This window comes from Lissotriton helveticus, chromosome 5_1 (assembly GCF_964261635.1).
Source record: "Lissotriton helveticus chromosome 5_1, aLisHel1.1, whole genome shotgun sequence".
Lineage (NCBI taxonomy): Eukaryota > Metazoa > Chordata > Amphibia > Caudata > Salamandridae > Lissotriton > Lissotriton helveticus.
Genome location: NC_136065.1, coordinates 2,115,379,622 through 2,115,401,384, shown reverse-complemented (window position 1 = coordinate 2,115,401,384; position 21,763 = coordinate 2,115,379,622). Strand labels below are relative to the sequence as shown.

The window sequence follows — 21,763 nt, the reverse complement described above, 5'->3', positions numbered from 1 at the left end:
GCATAGCAAGAGCAGCAAGCTAGCCTGACCGCTACCAAAGTGGGCTTTGGCGAGTTCTCGCCCCAAGAAAATTTGGGAAAATATGGTGCATTCTAAAACACATTTGTCATTATATATTGAATTGTATTTGCTTTTAAAGCATAGTAAATGATGACCTTACTGGGCACCAGGATACAACAATCTTTGTTGGGGCTCGTCAATGATTCCCTCACTATCACCCTCCAACAGGGCCCCGCGTCTCTCCATAGCCCCTCTTTCACATGTACGTTATTTGTTTTATAGCGCCTCTCAGACCAGTATAGGGTGTCGGAGCACTTTACATCACACGCACATACAGATACAAGGAATCATATGCAGGGTCACTGGAGTTATGCTGCAGGGGAGGGCCGAACTCTGTGGCAGGGCTGAGTAAATTATGCGGCAAGAAAAGGCAATTTATGCAGCATAACGTAGCACATTTTGTGATTGTATTGCTGCAATATTTTGTTTTTTTTACACTTGTTAAAACTGGGCATTGGTTGCACCTCATTAGTACCAGTTTAACAATCAAATTTGTGCGTAAGCAACAGAAAGATGAACACTTAATATTGGCAAAGAGCCTTCCACTGTGCGTCAACACGTGCAGCTGCGTCTTAGTAACTGTTGAACTGTTTGAGCTAGAAACAATTTTTATTTTGTTAAAATTTGGAGATTATGCAGCAAATGATGGATTCTGTGGCAAATGCTGCAAATCTATACTGATCCGAAAAACGCTGCGGCCGCACAATTGCATAATTCCAGTGGCCCTGATCATACGTATGCAAATCAATGTATAGAAAATGTTACATAAGGTAAATGGGAGTAGACGGTGTAGGATTTGCGTGCCATCCATACTATTAGACACATTTTTAGGAGGGCTTTGTCTGGAGAAGCACAGACTCAGTATGCAGAGCATAACACAGTGGTTAGGGTGGACTTTACTAAAAATAATATATTTCTACCCAAACAAACCTTTTTTTAGCAACATCGTAATAAGGAAAGACGGGAAAAAATGCTGTAACCTGTACCATGCAGTCTGCACGCAGCTCTTGGATGGAAGTTCATAGCTCACTGTGCTAGATTACGATTGTAATGTATGTACTGCACAGAAACACAAGAATCTCTGTGACATAAGCAGTAACCCACGGCACGTTCTTTGCAGCAGGCATGTTAACCCTCTGTACTACCTTAGATGAGTCAAAACTGCCACTAGACAAACTCCCATCTCTCTCCAGCAGGAACATTAATAGCCGGAGTGATCTTGACACTTTTATTGTTGCCCGAAAACTGCTGGATATACAAGGAACTTTGCAATGTTTTAAAACTGCTGCGCTGCTACAAACCGACCCCCCACTAACAAATCCCCCCCCTCTTGAAAAAGGAACCCCGGTGTTGAAGGTAATTATGACACCTAAGAATTATCTCATAAACCTACAGGGCACACGTGATAGCGGCCTCACTCCTGCAAACCCTGGATTAAGGAGTATTATTATAACTCAACTGAATAATTCTTATTTTGTAGACCTTAGAAGAATGAGAGCCGAGTCAGCCCAGTCTATTTGGAATCTATGACCCTCAATTTACAAACTGAAGAAATTAAAAAACACTAATCTGCTTCATGAATCTATGGCAACCTTGTTCAAGAACTTCAATAGATACTGGTGCGGTTGTACCCTACCACCCTCAAAGGTGAGCCCACCTTTACGTACCCTACCACCCTCAAAGGTGAGCCACATTTGCGTAGCCCACCACCCACAAATGTGAGCCCATATTTGCGTACCCTACCACCCACAAAGGTGAGCCACATTTGCGTAGCCCACCACCCACAAATGTGAGCCCATATTTGCATACCCTACCACCCACAAAGGTCAGCCCACATTTGTGTAGCACACCACCCACAAAGGTGAGCCTATGTTTGCGTACCCTATCACCCTCAAAGGTCAGCACACATTTGTGTACCCTACCACCCACAAGGTGAGCCCACATTTGTGTACCCTACCACCCACAAGGTGAGCCCACATTTGCACACCCTACCACCCACAAAGGTGAGGTGCTCCCCTATCACCCTCAAAGGTGAGCCCACAGTTGCGTACCCTAACACCCACAAAGGTGAACCCATATTTGCATACCCTACCACCCACAAAGGTGAGGTGCTACCCTACCACCCACAAAGGTGAGCCCATATTTGCGTACCCTACCACCCACAAAGGTGAGGTGCTACCCTACCACCCACAAAGGTGAGCCCATATTTGCGTACCCTACCACCCACAAAGGTCAGCCCACATTTGTGTAGCACACCACCGACAAAGGTGAGCTCATATTTGCGTACCCTATCACCCTCAAAGGTCAGCACACATTTGCGTAGCACACCACCCACAAAGGTGAGCCCATGTTTGCGTACCCTTTCACCCTCAAAGGTCAGCCCACATTTGTGTACCCTACCACCCACAAGGTGAGCCCACATTTGCATACCCTACCACCCACAAAGGTGAACCCATTTTTGCGTACCTTACCACCCACAAAGGTGAGGTGCTGCCCTATCACCCACAAAGGTGAGCCCATATTTGCGTACCCTACCACCCACAAAGGTGAACCCATATTTGCGTACCCTACCACCCACAAAAGTGAGGTGCTACCCTATCACCCTCAAAGGTGAGCCCACATTTGCGTACCCTACCACCCACAAAGGTGAGCCCATATTTGCGTACCCTACCACCCACAAAGGTCAGCCCACATTTGTGTAGCACACCACCGACAAAGGTGAGCTCATATTTGCGTACCCTATCACCCTCAAAGGTCAGCACACATTTGCGTAGCACACCACCCACAAAGGTGAGCCCATGTTTGCGTACCCTTTCACCCTCAAAGGTCAGCCCACATTTGTGTACCCTACCACCCACAAGGTGAGCCCACATTTGCATACCCTACCACCCACAAAGGTGAACCCATTTTTGCGTACCTTACCACCCACAAAGGTGAGGTGCTACCCTATCACCCACAAAGGTGAGCCCATATTTGCGTACCCTACCACCCACAAAGGTGAACCCATATTTGCGTACCCTACCACCCACAAAAGTGAGGTGCTACCCTATCACCCTCAAAGGTGAGCCCACATTTGCGTACCCTACCACCCACAAAGGTGAACCCATATTTGCATACCCTACCACCCACAAAGGTGAGGTGCTACCCTATCACCATCAAAGGTGAACCCACATTTGCATACCCTACCACACACAAAGGTGAACCCATATTTGCGTACCCTACCATCCACAAAGGTGAGGTGCTACCCTATCACCCACAAAGGTGAGCCCATATTTGCGTACCCTACCACCCACAAAGGTCAGCCCACATTTGTGTACCCTACCACCCACAAGGTGAACACACATTTGCACACCCTACCACCCACAAAGGTGAACCCATTTTTACGTACCCTACCACCCACAAAGGTGAGGTGCTACCCTACCACCCACAAAGGTGAGCCCATATTTGCGTACCCTACCACCCACAAAGGTGAACCCATATTTGCGTACCCTACCATCCACAAAGGTGAGGTGCTACCCTATCACCCACAAAGGTGAGCCCATATTTGCATACCCTACCACCCACAAAGGTCAGCCCACATTTGCGTACCCTACCACCCACAAAGGTGAACCCATATTTGCATACCCTACCACCCACAAAGGTGAGGTGCTACCCTATCACCATCAAAGGTGAGCCCACATTTGCATACCCTACCACACACAAAGGTGAGCCCATATTTGCGTACCCTACCACCCACAAGGTGAGCACAACATTTGTGTTTTGTCTGAAATCAGGATTCACGAACACTACTGTAAATGTATACAATAGTGTCACGCTTGATGTCACTTCACAGTGACGTCAGAGAGGAAAGCCTCAGGCAACTACCTTTGTCCTACAAGGATTGCTAAACTTATTAGGTTTCGGTTACATGCTTAAAACAGAGCTTTTCTCAGATCACGCGCCTTTACTAATGTCAAAAGCACAATATTTAGTGGCAAGCAGAGAAGACATCAAAAAGTGTAAGGCTGAAGGCTCTGGTATCTACCTTCAGATTAAAGGTGGCTCAGGCACTCCCGGCCCCAAGCAAAGGCTCACACTTCCATCATAGGCTGTGACAAACACCACTAAAATGTGGTAACTGCATCACAGAGCCCCCTTTTGTGTGGTTATCCAAAAATGATCGCACCCCATTACGTTCACCATACTCTGAGGCCTGGGTGTATAAACATTTCACACAATGCAGAATAGCAAGTGAAGTTGCTGCGTTGCGTGAAATGGAGGGAGCAGAACTGTGCCATATTTTCAAAGAAATGGAGCAGTTCTGCACTGTTCGTGAGCAGGGTCACTTTGGGCTGCGTAGCGCCAACGCAAGCACCCCTGCGCCATACTGCACACATGCAAAGAGGAAAAAACAAGTAGAAATAAAGATATATCTCGTTGTTATGCCAGCTTGAGACAGGCACACCATTGTGGGGCAAACCCATGTCTACAACTCTTTGTAAATGTAAGTTTGCAACAAAAGCCATAGGTTGATCCACGGGGACGCCAATGTACCGTCCATGGAATGCCTCCTTGATGCAAAGTAATACAAGGCAACGCAAAGGGCTGCGTTGCGTTACAGTGTTATTTTTTAAGGAAATACAAATTGGCAATTGTGATGCTTTGTAAATACCAAAATGGATTGAGTGTTGGGTCTGCGTCATAAAAATGACTCAAACCCAAGGCAACATTTTTTAAAATCTGGGCCTTAATTTGAAGCAGGCTTTCGCCCTCTTCTCCGCCAGGGACACCGCTGTAAATAAACAGGCCACTGGATTTATACAGCTGTGGGGGGCCACGTTGTGTAGTTAGATTAACCAAAGTATGTGTGCATGTCCTTTAGGGCACCTCCTTAAAGGACTTGTGTTTAATGAAATCATATGTGACCGGTAACATTTTTTGGAGTTGACTTGCTTTCATCGGGAAACATCCTTTACAACGCAACTTTTACCACGCAGTGCCTTTACAACGCAGGTTTTTCAACGCAAGTCATTACAACGAATTGCGCTGGGGGGCGCTCTAGGATATCAAACTGCAGTGCCCCTGCACTAAACACAAATTGTAATAATATGATAATGCTATGTATCAGCAAGCAAGAGTCGATTTCAATCCAAACACATAGTGATTATTCAAACATTCGCTGGGGGTGCATGGCCGTTCTTAGTTGGTGGAGCGATTTGTCTGGTTAATTCCGATAACGAACGAGACTCCTCCATGCTAACTAGTTACGCGACCCCCAGCGAATGTTTGAATAATCACTATGTGTTTGGATTGAAATCGACTCTTGCTTGCTGATACATAGCATTATCATATTATTACAATTTGTGTTTAGTGCAGGGGCACTGCAGTTTGAAATTGTTACAGACCAGTTTCTGGTCTATATTTGAGTGGTTGGGAGGTGTTACCACTCGCCCCATTGCCTACACTGTTTACTTTGTGAATATATACCCATCAGCGGTTACCCAGGTGTGCGCCATATTACTCTGTAGCACGAAAAGACCTCTACAGTGGCGCTCTAGGATAGGTAATAGTTTAATTTACTATCCAACACCTTCCCTACTATCCACGGGGACTGGAGTTGGATAGTAAATTAAACTATTCACTATCCAGCACCCCCCAACGCAAGTCGTTGTAATGACTTGCGTTGAAAAACCTGCGTTGTAAAAGCATGCATGGTAAAAGCATGCGTTGTAACAATGTACATCCGCTTGCATCATGTTGACAGTAAGCACTCCAGCACTCTGAGAGGTGTGTAATGTATTCTAACAAGGTGACATGTCTTAGGTAAGTTTGGGGAACTGTGTATCCTGGGGGGAGTCAATTCATTGTGGGAAAGGTTGCTTTTTGCCAGCAGGGATATCTCTCAAAGTGATGTGCGGGATAATCGCTACTGTAATGCCTGCACTTATAAACTACTCTGCCTGCCTTTATCAGAAGGAACCCAGGAAATCGAAAGCATATCCAGCGTAACCCAAAACTCAGTGCCACTCCAAGGGGTACAGAGCCTGCCAACCCCACCCGCGGCACCGCCCAGCAGAGTCCAGAGGCCGGACCCACCTGAGAACATCCAAGGTAAGGACCGGGTGGAAGGGCGCCTAACCTGGTCACGTGGTCCAGGCTGACCCTCTGGTCGGCCCTGCCCCACCCCTCTTAATTTACTTTTTAAAGGGAACTTTTTCGTCCCCTGTTCTACTGTCTTAAAAAGAGTTTTCATCCATTCCAAGATGGCCGTCCGCAAGTGCTCAGAGCTAGTAGGTTTCACTATCAAGAACTATTTGCTTTGTCAAAGCTTGTTTCACTCTGCTTCTCTCAACAGCTTTTATTGCACCTCACTTCCGGTTTTACTGAGCAGAACCCAAGATGGGTCCAGATCACATGAGTCCTGAGTTGACAGTAAGAAGGAGAGCAGGTTGGGTGGTGTAGGGTAGAGGAGGGAGGGGCAACGTGAAGAGGTGGAGGGGTTAACTGTAGTTAGTTAGTTGGTTGGTTGGTTAGTTAGTTAGTTAGTTAGTTAGTTAGTTTTAAAAAGCACAGAATTTTACAAAACAAAGCACCTTGGGGCATATTACCAACGATTAGCGATATTTATCGCTAACTAGACTTAGCAACAAATTTTTTATCGCTAAGCATCGCCGGAAATTATCGCTGAGATAACGTGCTATTAGCAACGTTTATCTCCAAAGTGATACATTTTCCGGCGATAGCGTGAATATCGCTGAGAATACAGCGATATTCACACATTTGGGACAAAATGCTCTTAGCCATGTTATCCACCTCCCATTGGATAACATGGCTAAGAACTGGTCAGAGCAGGCGTTAGTTTTTGGCGATAGCGGGAATATTGCCATCGCTAAGCCTGCCTTGCTAATAGGCAATAGCGACGTTAGGGACTGCTTTCAGTCGCTAACAAGTTGGGTACGCCCACTTTGCATGTCATTAGCGATAAATATCGCTGACATGCAAAGCGGGACCCAAACCGCTCGCTATCGCCTAAAGCTGTCGCTAACTGCTGTTAGCGACAGCTTGCTAATAGAGCGATAGAATTATCGCCGCTTAGCGGCCGAAAACGGCCGCTAAAGCGGCGATAATTGCCTATCGCCCTGCTTGGTAATATGCCCCCAAATGTGTAGCGCCGCACATTAGAGCCAGGGAGTGACGTAAGAGCTGCAGAGAGCTGGCCCATGACATCCGGTTTGTGAAGACATCCAGATAATGGCACAGAGGACTGTATCCCAGCTCTGAGTCTGGTTTTAGAAGACATACCTGGCCCACGGCTGTGGCAAGGGCACTGAATGTTACAATAAACTGAGCAATGGGCGCTAGCACGTCACCTGACAGGTGGACCTACAGCTCAACTTTGGGGGCATGTTAGGTTACTAGCTAGACACCCACAAATGAAACAACTGAAAATGCAAACAAATGATCACAAATTAAACAAAAGGGACAGGGATATTGAGGTGATGTGCTAACACACCTTCAGAGAGCTACGGGGTGGGCGAGCCCTAAAGAGATCCGACAGGTACTGCTCGGCCGAATACCAACTCCGACAAACAACAAGCATTGAAGATGCAATAGGTCTCCCCTTTGATTAAGTTAAAGCCATTTGCTTTGCTAATGGTATTGTTTAGCAAAGCAAATGAAGTAGGTGTTTTCTCTTCCTGGGATTGGTGCTCGCCGAGAGACGAATCACAATTGCATGGCTCCGTCCTGGACCTCCGCTGGTAGGATACTGGATGAAGGACATTTGTGAATGGGCGACAGCGGTGAGGGTACGACCGAAGATGGTTTGTAAAGATGAAAAGCAAGAAGAGACCTCCAGGCCTGGTATCAGATGTTACAGGATCTTAAGGGGAGCAGGGCACGGGGATGCAAGAGTGTATCCACGGGATGGGGGCCACGCCACACAGGGGAAGTTAGGATAAGGGTGCAGCATGCTAAAAGCCTGACATGAAAAAAGAGTGTACAACAACCATGCAAAAGCCCATTATAGCCGGGATTATTTTATTTATTTATTTAAAGAGTTTTATATAGCGCTGCCTAGACCCGAAGGTATCAGAGCGCTTTACAAGAGAATCAACAATGTAACAGAAAAAGTTCAACAATTACAAAATACATCCAAAAATAGGCAATACAATTAGGAGAGGAGAGAAAGGAGAGAGAAAAGCAGTGGGGGGTAGGGGAGGTGAGAAAGTGAGGATAAGGGAAGAGACAACAAGAAGAGACGAAAGGAAGTCTGTCTAAAGACCGACTGGGTAGGTGACGACCAAGGAGGGAATCCACGGCCCGTCTCACCTATAGCTAAACCAGGGAGCTCCATCGGTCATCAGACAAAATAGTTCAGTCTCAATACTTTGAAGAGGAAAGAAGGCGATACATGACCAGAGGGAGGATGCGGGAGGAGACGACAGGAGAGACGAAAGGAAGTGCAACAATGTGGTTCAACAAGATAACAGAAAAAGATCAACAATTACACATTGTAATAAACATTATGCCAATCCTAACCCAAGTTTGGATTGGCATAGTGTTTGTAAGCCACGGAGGGGCGTATCGGAGATACACGTGACATCAATGGAGGGGATACGGATAGTAACTTGGACTTCCCCAATCAGATCTCAGGATTTGTACGGATAATGTTTTGCAATGTGGAAGATGAGGGGGCTGAACCCGAAGAGATGAAGGATAAAGGGGAAGAGGGGATCACTTTGATGTCTCAACATGTGGCTGTAACATTGTCTTTATGACATTTAAATGCCAATAAAGTTAATTTTAAAAAACAAAAAGGGACAGAGATCAGCTGGGTAACTCACAGAGGGTTGGAGGGACGGCCCCGCCCCTTCGAGACCCCCCAATATTAAATGCAACCTCAGGTGCAGCAGGGCGCGTGCAGACCCGCAGGAAAGTGCAGTCAAAGATTGGAATCAGGGCCTTGAAAGACCCAAAAAAGATGAAGTTACACTGTGTCCTGAAAGGCTGGTGAGAATATAACACATTACTTTCACGCAATGACGTCACAGAAGCACGATAAGCAAGGCCACGTCATCAGACGAGAACAAAGTACACAAGGACATCATAGTGACATCAGAGCTACCCAGTGCAATCAGATTGTGATATCATAGCAGAGCAATGCAGCTCAGAAGTGACGTCAGAGCTAAATAATCCAGGAAGGGTGACGTCACAGGCGCACTGACACACTTGATTTGATATGTAAAATTCAGAGTATGTTGTACCATGAACACTCTTCTCAAAGCGGAGTTGACACTGCTTGTTATTCCAGATGGTTTGATTGGCTGGACTCCTCGCGCAAACAGGAAGTCCTTAAGACCTCTGGTGTACCCCCTTGGCTTGGTAAGGGGTCTGAAATTTAAAGGAAGAGCTTTAGTGTTAAGATTGAGCCCCGGGGGGACGATCTGACTTCTGCCTTGTCTCTCTGTGGTCCCCCCGGGGCACCTCCATAGACTGTTGCGTTAAAAAGTGTCAGCACTTCGGACAGCGCCGGGGCTGGCCATGTGAAGCCGGCGTGAGAATTACCCATGGTGCTCTGCGTGTGTTTATATCGCCTCAGACCTGGATCATTATAGCGCCTTGTTAAAGTTCATACTACGGTTCTGGTTAAATTAAATAATAAAATGCGGTTAAAATCGAGCTTGAGGCCTCATATGGCCCCAGTGATGTGCGATTCATGTTTTCAGGGTGACAGTCTCTCAGGAGGAGTAAACCCCCCTCAAAAACCGGGGGGGTGGCTCTAAGGGTTGGTGGCCTTGGTGGAGCAGGTGGGGGGCGCAACATCAATATACGGGTTATGTCACCCCTTCAGTATTGCTTATGGAACCTGATGGAGCCTGTGAGGAGGCTTGAGCAGTGGGATGAGGAGAGGGTGGGGCAGTGAGGGAGGGGTGAGTAGTGGGGGAGGGGCGACGGGGGGTGGGTGGGCACCGTAAATCCCATGAGAAATCAGGTTACATCTGTGCGCACATTTGTGTCTTTAATCCGCTGCGGAGCCTGGCCCGGCCCTTTAATCTGCTGCTTTTCGGCCACGTCAGGGGCGGGGCTCTGGGTGGGGGGCGGTGCCTTGGGTGGGGTGGCCCACGTGGGGCGCCGCCTGATATTTGAAAAGCAGAGCTTTCCATTCGGATGACATCAACATCCACTACCCCTGTCGAGCCTCTTGCAGCTCTAAAGCGTGCATTAATGTATCCACCTGGGAAGGATGAAGGCCTAGTCGGCCCCACTGGGATCTCGAACCTGACACCTTCAGGCTGCACCTGTGTTAGCTGCAGGCACATTAACCTTCCAAGCGCATCGTACCTCGGCAGCTGAGTCTCTCCGTGCGCACGTGACGTGTCAGTGCCCCGTCCTGGTGCCCTGGGCAGCCTTTGGTGATTCGGGGAGTCAGTGTGCGCGCGCAGGTGGGCCTGCACCATGCGAGCTGGCTCACCCAAGCAGCCGGGCGTCTGTGGATTGGTAGCGAGTCTCTGGGCTTCGCTAAACCACTGGGCGATGCCTGGGGGGGTGGAGGAGGGTAGGGGGAAGGCACCCAGTTAGACCGGTGCACCATCTGCTGGACGAGTCTTTGCCTTCTGGGGGCAACAGCCAGACCACCACCTGATGCCCCCTTTACCCGCTGTGCCACAAGCGTGGCCTGGCACAGAAGGGATGGTGATTTTTGAGAGACCTGTACCCCAACATTCTCCCGCTGTGGACTACCTCACCTGTTTACTCACACGCGTAACATAATGTGTCCTGGCTTTTTCTGTTACAGTCTGCAGGTGCGTCAGCCCAGTTGATTTATCGCAGCATCCCGTGAGTGACTACAGATCCCAGAATGCAATAGGATGTCAAATGAAACCCCAGGACTTGAAAGGGGGTGTCTGGGTGAAGTGTCAGCTCAAACAGCCCACATGTTAGTCCCTGCTTCCCCGACTACGGTACCCCAGGTGAGCCCGAGATACCGCAGGGCCCTTTCTGCTCTGCCCAGTTATGTGCCCCCGTGCCCTGCTGCCCCCTGCAGCTGGGGGCCTCTTGCAACCAAGAGGCAGAGCCATGCCCTAGCCACGGGACGAGAGAGGCTGCGGCGTCCCGCCGTGCCCTCTGCACAGCTCGCAGCTGGCAGCCGCTGCCGCCTGGGCACCCTGCTCTGTGCCACCTGCTGTCGGTGCCACCGGCGTGGAGCAGGGCGCTGCTGACGAGGGCGACGCTGAATTCAGCAAGAAACGCCACCTGTGCGCGCGGCCGCGGGTGCAAAGTAGGCGAAACGCTGCCCTGTACCTACACCAGACCACAGCAGGCAGGGGTGACGCAAGCAGGGCTCTCCGATGCCAGCTGCGGCCGAGGGCACAGTTACTGTGCATGAGAAGGGCGCGAGGCGCTGCCAGTCATCTCAGCCCTTGTTCTAAGACCCCAGTCATTTCTAAAGATGAGAAGCGCCCGAAGCACTTCATGGCGCTACATGGATTCACGGTGGGCAGCTCGTTCTCGCGAGACCTGCCAGCTCGAGAGCTCTGTAGCCAGGGCCTCACCGATTCTAGTTCATTTTACTCCCTGGCACTCTACGTAGCCGTGCAAGCCTCACGCGCTGGTGCTGTGCCTGCTTGTAAAATACTGCGTAGCAGTGCCATTTCCACATATTGCTCACTCGTGCAAGTTTCTCACTCTGCCTACCAAAGAGAGCTTACCACTGTATCCACCAGTGCCAGGTTCTCACACTGCCTACCAGTGCCAGCTTATAACACTGTTCACCAGTGCCAGTTTGTCACAGTGCCCACTGGTGCCAGCCCCCCACACTGATAACAGGGCCCGCTTGTCCAATACTGTTCAGCAGTGCCGTCTCCACACACTGTCCACTAGTGTCAGTTTCTCACACTGCCTACTAGGGACAGCTTATAACACTGTTCACCAGTGGCAGTTTTTCACAGTGCCCACTGGTGCCAGCCCCCCACACTGATAACAGGGCCCGCTTGTCCAATACTGTTCAGCAGTGCCGTCTCCACACACTGTCCACTAGTGTCAGTTTCTCACACTGCCTACTAGGGACAGCTTATAACACTGTTCACCAGTGGCAGTTTTTCACAGTGCCCACTGGTGCCAGCCTCCCACACTGATAGCAGGGCCTGCTTGTCCAATGCTGTTCAGCAGTGCCATCTCCACACACTGCCCACCAGTGCCAGGTTCTCACATTGCCTATTAGAGCCAGCTTATAACACTGTTCACCAGTGACAGTTTATCACAGTGCCCGCCTCCCACAGTTTTAACAGTGCCTGCTTGCCCAATACTGTTTAGCCGTGCAATCTCTACACGCTGCTCACCAGTGTCAGTTTCTCACACTGCCTACTAGTGCCAGCTTCTCACACTATTCACCAGTGCCAGTTTCTCACATTGCCTACCAGTGCTTGCTTATCACACTCTATTCACCAGTGCCCGCTCTAGACACTACACACCAGCACCAGCTTCGCACAATGCTTCCAGTGCCAGCTTCTTACATAGCCCTCCAATGCCCCTTCACACACTTCCTCTAGTGAGAGCTTCTCATAATGCCTCCCCGTGCCAGCTTTTCAAAGTGACACCAGTGCCAGCTCATCGTGTCACCCCGTGCAGATCATCATATTGCCTACAGTACCGCCTTTTCACACTATTTTGCAGTGCCCAATTGTCACTCTGTCCTTTAGCTCTGATATCACATGATCTCACAAGTGTTGCGTTCTGTGTTATCATCAAATCAAAATAGAGAGAGAGGACTAGGTGAGCCAGTCCGGATCTCCTTGGTTATATATAGTAAATCAGTAAGGACTAGCTACGTTGTGTTAGAATGACTCAATAGGTACGCCTGTTGACAAACCATTTGGTTTGGTCATGAAGCCCTCACCCACCAACCTAGTTGGTGGCATGCTTCATCATCGGGCCCCACCCGAGGCACCGAATGTGTCCCGGGTGTGCTGCGACTCCAGATTACTGAGGAGCTGGTATACTTTCTGAGTGTGCAGTGTTGGTGAATGTGAAAGTGAAAGTTTTAAAAGCTATACAGTGGGTCCCAGTGCCCGAGGGTGTATGGATAAACTTTAATACCTGGGCCCCTGTTAGCAGCTAAAAAGGCAAACGGACGCGGTGGAGGGAATTATGATCTCCTGCGTCCTATGTGGTCTACATGTTTCAGCCAGGCCTTTTGGGTTAAAACTGGCTTTCCTCAGGACCAATGAGTATGTGACGGTGATAAAAACTATATTAAGTGATATGTTTTGTATTAAAAGTGTCGCACTCGCTAAGGTGCGTTACGTGTAAGAGGGGGATTCCCTCTACTTTACTGCACACATAACATATAGGACACAGACAGACATACAAGGTAGAGTCAGTTAGGATAAATTATCCAAAAACACAACATTTGCTGACTTCTATGGTGTGTGAAAACGACCTAAAAGCGGCAGAAATGTGGCCAAGCTGAGTGCATGGCGGTGGTTTTTAAGGTAAAAACGAGGGTGGGGGTGGTGGGCTAAACAGCGAGGTAATTGCAGGGTGAGATACAGGTAAGGATAATACATGACCCTCACAGGTGTTCCGAGTTATTTGGGCTATTTAAACAAGACCGTGGCCCACAATCTTTTACCCGGGACACCGCAGCAGGACAACAGGTCTACGGAGCACTTAGACCGGCAATTCCGTGAGTAGATACGCTAACCTACCGCCACGAACTAGGTAAGCCACAGCAATCTTCTCTCCTTACAGGTTTGGCGCTAATCTCTGCCTGTCCACATTGTCTAGGGTCTTCTCTCCCTGCCAGGTGACCCAAGGAGGCTTTAACAGCAAACAGCAAGTGTGAGGGTCATGTATTATCCTTACCTGTATCTCACCCTGCAATTACCTCGCTGTTTAGCTCACCACCCCCACCCTCGTTTTTACCTTAAAAACCACCGCCATGCACTCAGCTTGGCCACATTTCTGCCGCTTTTAGGTCATTTTCACACACCATAGAAGTCGGCAAATGTTGTGTTTTTTGATAATTTATCCTAACTGACTCTACCTTGTATGTCTGTCTGTGTCCTATATGTTATGTGTACAGTAAAGTAGAGGGAATCCCCCTCTTACACGTAACGCACCTTAGCGAGTGCGACACTTTTAATACAAAACATATCACTTAATATAGTTTTTATCACCGTCACATACTCATTGGTCCTGAGGAAAGCCAGTTTTAACCCAAAAGGCCTGGCTGAAACATGTAGACCACATAGGACGCAGGAGATCATAATTCCCTCCACCGCGTCCGTTTGCCTTTTTAGCTGCTAACAGGGGCCCAGGTATTAAAGTTTATCCATACACCCTCGGGCACTGGGACCCACTGTATAGCTTTTAAAACTTTCACTTTCACATTCACCAACACTGCACACTCAGAAAGTATACCAGCTCCTCAGTAATCTGGAGTCGCGTTCTGTGTTATCACATGATTTCACAAGGGTATAGTAGCTCTGATATCACATGATCTCACACGTGTTGCGTTTTCTGTTATCATATGATCTCACAAGTGTATAGTAGCTCTGATAACACATGATCTCACAAGTGTTGCGTTCTGTGTTATCACATGATTTCACAAGTGTATAGTAGCTCTGATATCACATGATCTCACAAGTGTTGCGTTCTGTGTTATCACATGATCTCACAAGTGTATAGTAGCTCTGATATCACATGATCTCACAAGTGTTGCGTTCTGTGTTATCACATGATTTCACAAGTGTATAGTAGCTCTGATATCACATGATCTCACAAGTGTTGCGTTCTGTGTTATCACATGATTTCACAAGTGTATAGTAGCTCTGATATCACATGATCTCACAAGTGTTGCGTTCTGTGTTATCACATGATTTCACAAGTGTATAGTAGCTCTGATATCACATGATCTCACACGTGTTGCGTTCTGTGTTATCACATGATTTCACAAGTGTATAGTAGCTCTGATATCACATGATCTCACACGTGTTGCGTTTTCTGTTATCATATGAGTTCACAAGTGTATAGTAGCTCTGATATCACATGATCTCACACGTGTTACGTTCTGTGTTATCACATGATTTCACAAGTGTATAGTAGCTCTGATATCTCATGATCTCACAAGAGTTACGTTCTGTGTTATCACATGATTTCACGAGGGTATAGTAGCTCTGATATCACATGATCTCACAAGTGTTACGTTCTGTGTTATCACATGATGTCACAAGGGTATAGTAGCTCTGATATCACATGATCTCACAAGAGTTACGTTCTGTGTTATCACATGATTTCACGAGGGTATAGTAGCTCTGATATCACATGATCTCACAAGTGTTACGTTCTGTGTTATCACATGATTTCACAAGGGTATAGTAGCTCTGATATCACATGATCTCACACGTGTTGCGTTTTCTGTTATCATATGATCTCACAAGTGTATAGTAGCTCTGATAACACATGATCTCACAAGTGTTGCGTTCTGTGTTATCACATGATTTCACAAGTGTATAGTAGCTCTGATATCACATGATCTCACAAGTGTTGCGTTCTGTGTTATCACATGATCTCACAAGTGTATAGTAGCTCTGATATCACATGATCTCACAAGTGTTGCGTTCTGTGTTATCACATGATTTCACAAGTGTATAGTAGCTCTGATATCACATGATCTCACAAGTGTTGCGTTCTGTGTTATCACATGATTTCACAAGTGTATAGTAGCTCTGATATCACATGATCTCACAAGTGTTGCGTTCTGTGTTATCACATGATTTCACAAGTGTATAGTAGCTCTGATATCACATGATCTCACACGTGTTGCGTTCTGTGTTATCACATGATTTCACAAGTGTATAGTAGCTCTGATATCACATGATCTCACACGTGTTGCGTTTTCTGTTATCATATGAGTTCACAAGTGTATAGTAGCTCTGATATCACATGATCTCACATGTGTTACGTTCTGTGTTATCACATGATTTCACAAGTGTATAGTAGCTCTGATATCACATGATCTCACAAGTGTTACGTTCTGTGTTATCACATGATGTCACAAGGGTATAGTAGCTCTGATATCACATGATCTCACAAGAGTTACGTTCTGTGTTATCACATGATTTCACGAGGGTATAGTAGCTCTGATATCACATGATCTCACAAGTGTTACGTTCTGTGTTATCACATGATTTCACGAGGGTATAGTAGCTCTGATATCACATGATCTCACAAGTGTTGCGTTCTGTGTTATCACATGAATTCACGAGTGTATAGTAGCTCTGATATCACATGATCTCACAAGAGTTACGTTCTGTGTTATCACATGATTTCACAAGTGTATAGTAGCTCTGATATCACATGATCTCACAAGAGTTACGTTCTGTGTTATCACATGATTTCACGAGGGTATAGTAGCTCTGATATCACATGATCTCACAAGTGTTACGTTCTGTGTTATCACATGATGTCACAAGGGTATAGTAGCTCTGATATCACATGATCTCACAAGAGTTACGTTCTGTGTTATCACATGATTTCACGAGGGTATAGTAGCTCTGATATCACATGATCTCACAAGTGTTACGTTCTGTGTTATCACATGATTTCACGAGGGTATAGTAGCTCTGATATCACATGATCTCACAAGTGTTGCGTTCTGTGTTATCACATGATTTCACAAGTGTATAGTAGCTCTGATATCACATGATCTCACAAGTGTTGCGTTCTGTGTTATCACATGATTTCACAAGTGTATAGTAGCTCTGATATCACATGATCTCACAAGTGTTGCGTTCTGTGTTATCACATGATTTCACAAGTGTATAGTAGCTCTGATATCACATGATCTCACACGTGTTGCGTTCTGTGTTATCACATGATTTCACAAGTGTATAGTAGCTCTGATATCACATGATCTCACACGTGTTGCGTTTTCTGTTATCATATGAGTTCACAAGTGTATAGTAGCTCTGATATCACATGATCTCACATGTGTTACGTTCTGTGTTATCACATGATTTCACGAGGGTATAGTAGCTCTGATATCACATGATCTCACAAGTGTTACGTTCTGTGTTATCACATGATGTCACAAGGGTATAGTAGCTCTGATATCACATGATCTCACAAGAGTTACGTTCTGTGTTATCACATGATTTCACGAGGGTATAGTAGCTCTGATATCACATGATCTCACAAGTGTTACGTTCTGTGTTATCACATGATTTCACGAGGGTATAGTAGCTCTGATATCACATGATCTCACAAGTGTTGCGTTCTGTGTTATCACATGAATTCACGAGTGTATGGTAGCTCTTATCTCACATGATCTCACGTGCACACTGATCCCTTTTATCACATGACCCCACAGTAGCTTATGACTCTGACATCACATGACTTCGCAGACCTGTTCTCTCACCACATCACGTGACGTCACTGATTTCTGAGGTTTTCTTATTGGAGCTGTGTTCACTAAGTTCACACGGTCTGCGTGATGTCTTGTAGCTCTGACATCTCATGATCTCACAGTTGCTCTGGTCTTTGATCACGTGATTTCACAGCTGTCCTGATCCCTGCTGTCACGTGATCTCGCAGAAGCGCTGACATCACGTGATCTCCCGGATGCTCTGCCCTTGCATGCTCTCAAGCTCTCATCTCAAGATGTCACAGACATGCACATGATTCCAGGTGACCCCTCACCCGCCACCCTGGCTGTCGTAGGGACAGACGCAGGTGTGTGCTCTGCACTACATCCTTCAGGGCTCCTTTGATAGGCAACCCACGCGACCCCCCTCATTCTACTGACTGCAACAGGGGGCCTTTAAAGCGCCATGAAACTTTACTTCAAGTGGCTGACTTACCTCTGCGCTCAAGAACCTGTTTTAACACCAGCGGTTAACAGGCGGCAGCCCACATTTATTTAAAAGAATCTAGGGGCATATTATCAAGGGCTGGCGATAACATTATTATTAACAATAATATTATGGCTTTATTAAGAAGGACACGTTAGCGCGTGTTTCCTTGCCTTAGCGCCCGTTGTTAGCACACCTCGCACCGCATCGTTAATGAGATGCAAAGGAGGCCTGCCTGACAAAACTCCATTTGAAAATATCGCTAACCCAGCTTTGCGATATTATCAACGAGCGGTAGCGATATTTGAAATCGCGTTAACTATGCCTTAATGCTGGAATTTAACGTCTGTTAAATTCCTGACTAAGGCATACCTAACGTGGGAGGTGGGTTGTCTGGCTAAGACCACAGGCCCTGTCAACAAGGATATCGCTGTTTTCCATGGAACATCACTGGAAAACCAGCGTTGTCCCATGGAAAATGGCGATATCCCCGCTATCGCTGGAATTTTTATCGCCTCGGTGATACACGTTGTTAATAACGCGCTAACCGGGCGATAAATTCCAGCAAGAGACGGCGATAAATGAAAAAAGCGCTAAGCGCGCTTTGCGATATTTATCGCCGTCTATTGATAATATGCCCATTAGTGTTGAGAAACAGGATTTCTAGGCGCTGGTTTGTTATCATTTGACTTACAGTTGTACATCTAAAGCGTCCATTCCCGGATTGTTTTATTCCGTTCTGCAGGGGGTAGCATAATTGGGAGGGTGTCTGACTTCTGGAGGGTGGGTTTGGCTACTAGTACCCACCGAGCAGGGGTACGGCGTTCTCCCAGCAGGCTGACAGCTGTCCTCTTCCTCCCCTGTGCACTCTCAGCTCAGTTAATCTGCTCCACCTGCCCAGCCAAGGAGGCGCCAGAGAAGCCCAGGCAAGCAGCGCCCTCTGCTGGCAGAAAGCACGGAAAGACAGGTATGCTTTCTAAAGCCCCTCTAGGTGTACCCCAGCATTAGCAGACTCCGGTACCCCGCTTTCTAAAGACCTTCTAGGTGTACCCAGCATTAGCAGACTCCGGTACCCCGCTTTCTAAAGCCCCTCTAGGTGTACCCCAGCATTAGCAGACTCCGGCACCCCGCTTTCTAAAGACCCTCTAGGTGTGCCCCGTGTTAGAAGGTCCCGGCACCCCGCTTTCTAAAGACCCTCTAGGTGTACCCCAGCATTAGCCGACCCCGGCACCCCGCTTTCTAAAGCCCCTCTAGGTGTACCCCAGCATTAGCAGGTCCCGGCACCCCGCTTTCTAAAGACCCTCTAGGTGTACCCCAGCGTTAGCAGGTCCCGCACCCCGCTTTCTAAAGCCCCTCTAGGTGTACCCCAGCATTAGCAGGTCCCGGCACCCCGCTTTCTAAAGCCCCTCTAGGTGTACCCCGGTGTTAGCAGGTCCCGCACCCCGCTTTCTAAAGCCCCTCTAGGTGTACCCCAGCATTAGCAGGCCCCGGCACCCCGCTTTCTAAAGCCCCTCTAGGTGTACCCCAGCATTAGCAGATCCCGGCACCCCGCTTTCTAAAGCCCCTCTAGGTGTACCCCGGTGTTAGCAGGTCCCGGCACCCCGCTTTCTAAAGCCCTCTAGGTGTACCCCAGCATTAGCAGATCCCGGCACCCCGCTTTCTAAAGCCCCTCTAGGTGTACCCCAGCGTTAGCAGGTCCCGGCACCCCGCTTTCTAAAGCCCCTCTAGGTGTACCCCAGCATTAGCAGGTCCCGGCACCCCGCTTTCTAAAGACCCTCTAGGTGTACCCCAGCATTAGCAGGTCCCGGCACTCCGCTTTCTAAAGACCCTCTAGGTGTACCCCAGCATTAGCAGGCCCCAGCACCCCACTTTCTTAAGCCCCTCTAGGTGTACCCCAGCATTAGCAGGCCCCGGCACCCCGCTTTCTAAAGCCCCTCTAGGTGTACCCCAGCATTAGCAGGCCCCAGCACCCCGCTTTCTAAAGCCCCTCTAGGTGTACCCCAGCATTAGCAGGCCCTGCACCCCGCTTTCTAAAGCCCCTCTAGGTGTACCCCGGCGTTAACAGGTCCCGGCACCCCGCTTTCTAAAGCCCCTCTAGGTGTACCCCAGCGTTAGCAGGTCCCGCACCCCGCTTTCTAAAGCCCCTCTAGGTGTACCCCAGCATTAGCAGGCCCCGGCACCCCGCTTTCTAAAGCCCCTCTAGGTGTACCCCAGCATTAGCAGATCCCGGCACCCCGCTTTCTAAAGCCCCTCTAGGTGTACCCCGGTGTTAGCAGGTCCCGGCACCCCGCTTTCTAAAGCCCCTCTAGGTGTACCCCAGCATTAGCAGGCCCCGGCACCCCGCTTTCTAAAGCCCCTCTAGGTGTACCCCAGCATTAGCAGATCCCGGCACCCCGCTTTCTAAAGCCCCTCTAGGTGTACCCCGGTGTTAGCAGGTCCCGGCACCCCGCTTTCTAAAGCCCCTCTAGGTGTACCCCAGCATTAGCAGATCCCGGCACCCCGCTTTCTAAAGCCCCTCTAGGTGTACCCCAGCGTTAGCAGGTCCCGGCACCCCGCTTTCTAAAGCCCCTCTAGGTGTACCCCAGCATTAGCAGGTCCCGGCACCCCGCTTTCTAAAGACCCTCTAGGTGTACCCCAGCATTAGCGGGTCCCGGCACCCCGCTTTCTAAAGACCCTCTAGGTGTACCCCAGCATTAGCAGGCCCCAGCACCCCGCTTTCTTAAGCCCCTCTAGGTGTACCCCAGCATTAGCAGGCCCCGGCACCCCGCTTTCTAAAGCCCCTCTAGGTGTACCCCAGCATTAGCAGGCCCCAGCACCCCGCTTTCTAAAGCCCCTCTAGGTGTACCCCAGCATTAGCAGGCCCTGCACCCCGCTTTCTAAAGCCCCTCTAGGTGTACCCCGGCGTTAACAGGTCCCGGCACCCCGCTTTCTAAAGCCCCTCTAGGTGTACCCCAGCGTTAGCAGGTCCCGCACCCCGCTTTCTAAAGCCCCTCTAGGTGTACCCCAGCATTAGCAGGCCCCGGCACCCCGCTTTCTAAAGCCCCTCTAGGTGTACCCCAGCATTAGCAGATCCCGGCACCCCGCTTTCTAAAGCCCCTCTAGGTGTACCCCGGTGTTAGCAGGTCCCGGCACCCCGCTTTCTAAAGCCCCTCTAGGTGTACCCCAGCATTAGCAGGCCCCGGCACCCCGCTTTCTAAAGCCCCTCTAGGTGTACCCCAGCATTAGCAGGCCCTGGCACCCTGCTTTCTAAAGCCCCTCTAGGTGTACCCCAGCATTAGCAGGCCCCGGCACCCCGCTTTCTAAAGCCCCTCTAGGTGTACCCCAGCATTAGCAGGCCCTGGCACCCCGCTTTCTAAAGCCCCTCTAGGTGTACCCCGGCGTTAGCAGGCCCCGGCACCCCGCTTTCTAAAGCCCCTCTAGGTGTACCCCAGCATTAGCAGGCCCCGCACCCCACTTTCTAAAGCCCCTCTAGGTGTACCCCAGCATTAGCAGACTCCGGCACCCCGCTTTCTAAAGCCCCTCTAGGTGTACCCCAGCATTAGCAGGCCCTGGCACCCCACTTTCTAAAGCCCCTCTAGGTGTACCCCGGCGTTAGCAGGCCCCGGCACCCCGCTTTCTAAAGCCCCTCTAGGTGTACCCCAGCATTAGCAGGCCCTGGCACCCCGCTTTCTAAAGCCCCTCTAGGTGTACCCCAGCATTAGCAGGCCCTGGCACCCCGCTTTCTAAAGCCCCTCTAGGTGTACCCCAGCATTAGCAGGTCCCGGCACCCCGCTTTCTAAAGCCCCTCTAGGTGTACCCCAGCATTAGCAGGCCCTGACACCCCGCTTTCTACAGCCCCTCTAGGTTTACCCCAGCATTAGCAGGCCCTG

The 21,763-nt window shown here is 48.9% G+C and overlaps 1 protein-coding gene across 1 annotated transcript in view; it reads left to right on the top strand.

The window, feature by feature from the left end:
* The window catches only part of NTNG2 (netrin G2), a 237,447-nt gene that overhangs the window by 180,175 nt on the left and 35,509 nt on the right, over positions 1 to 21,763 (top strand). The window contains exon 5 of the mRNA XM_078641539.1: positions 6,013 to 6,150. Within this exon, the coding sequence (XP_078497665.1) occupies positions 6,013 to 6,150 (138 nt within the window). The remainder of the gene's footprint in view (positions 1 to 6,012; positions 6,151 to 21,763) is intronic.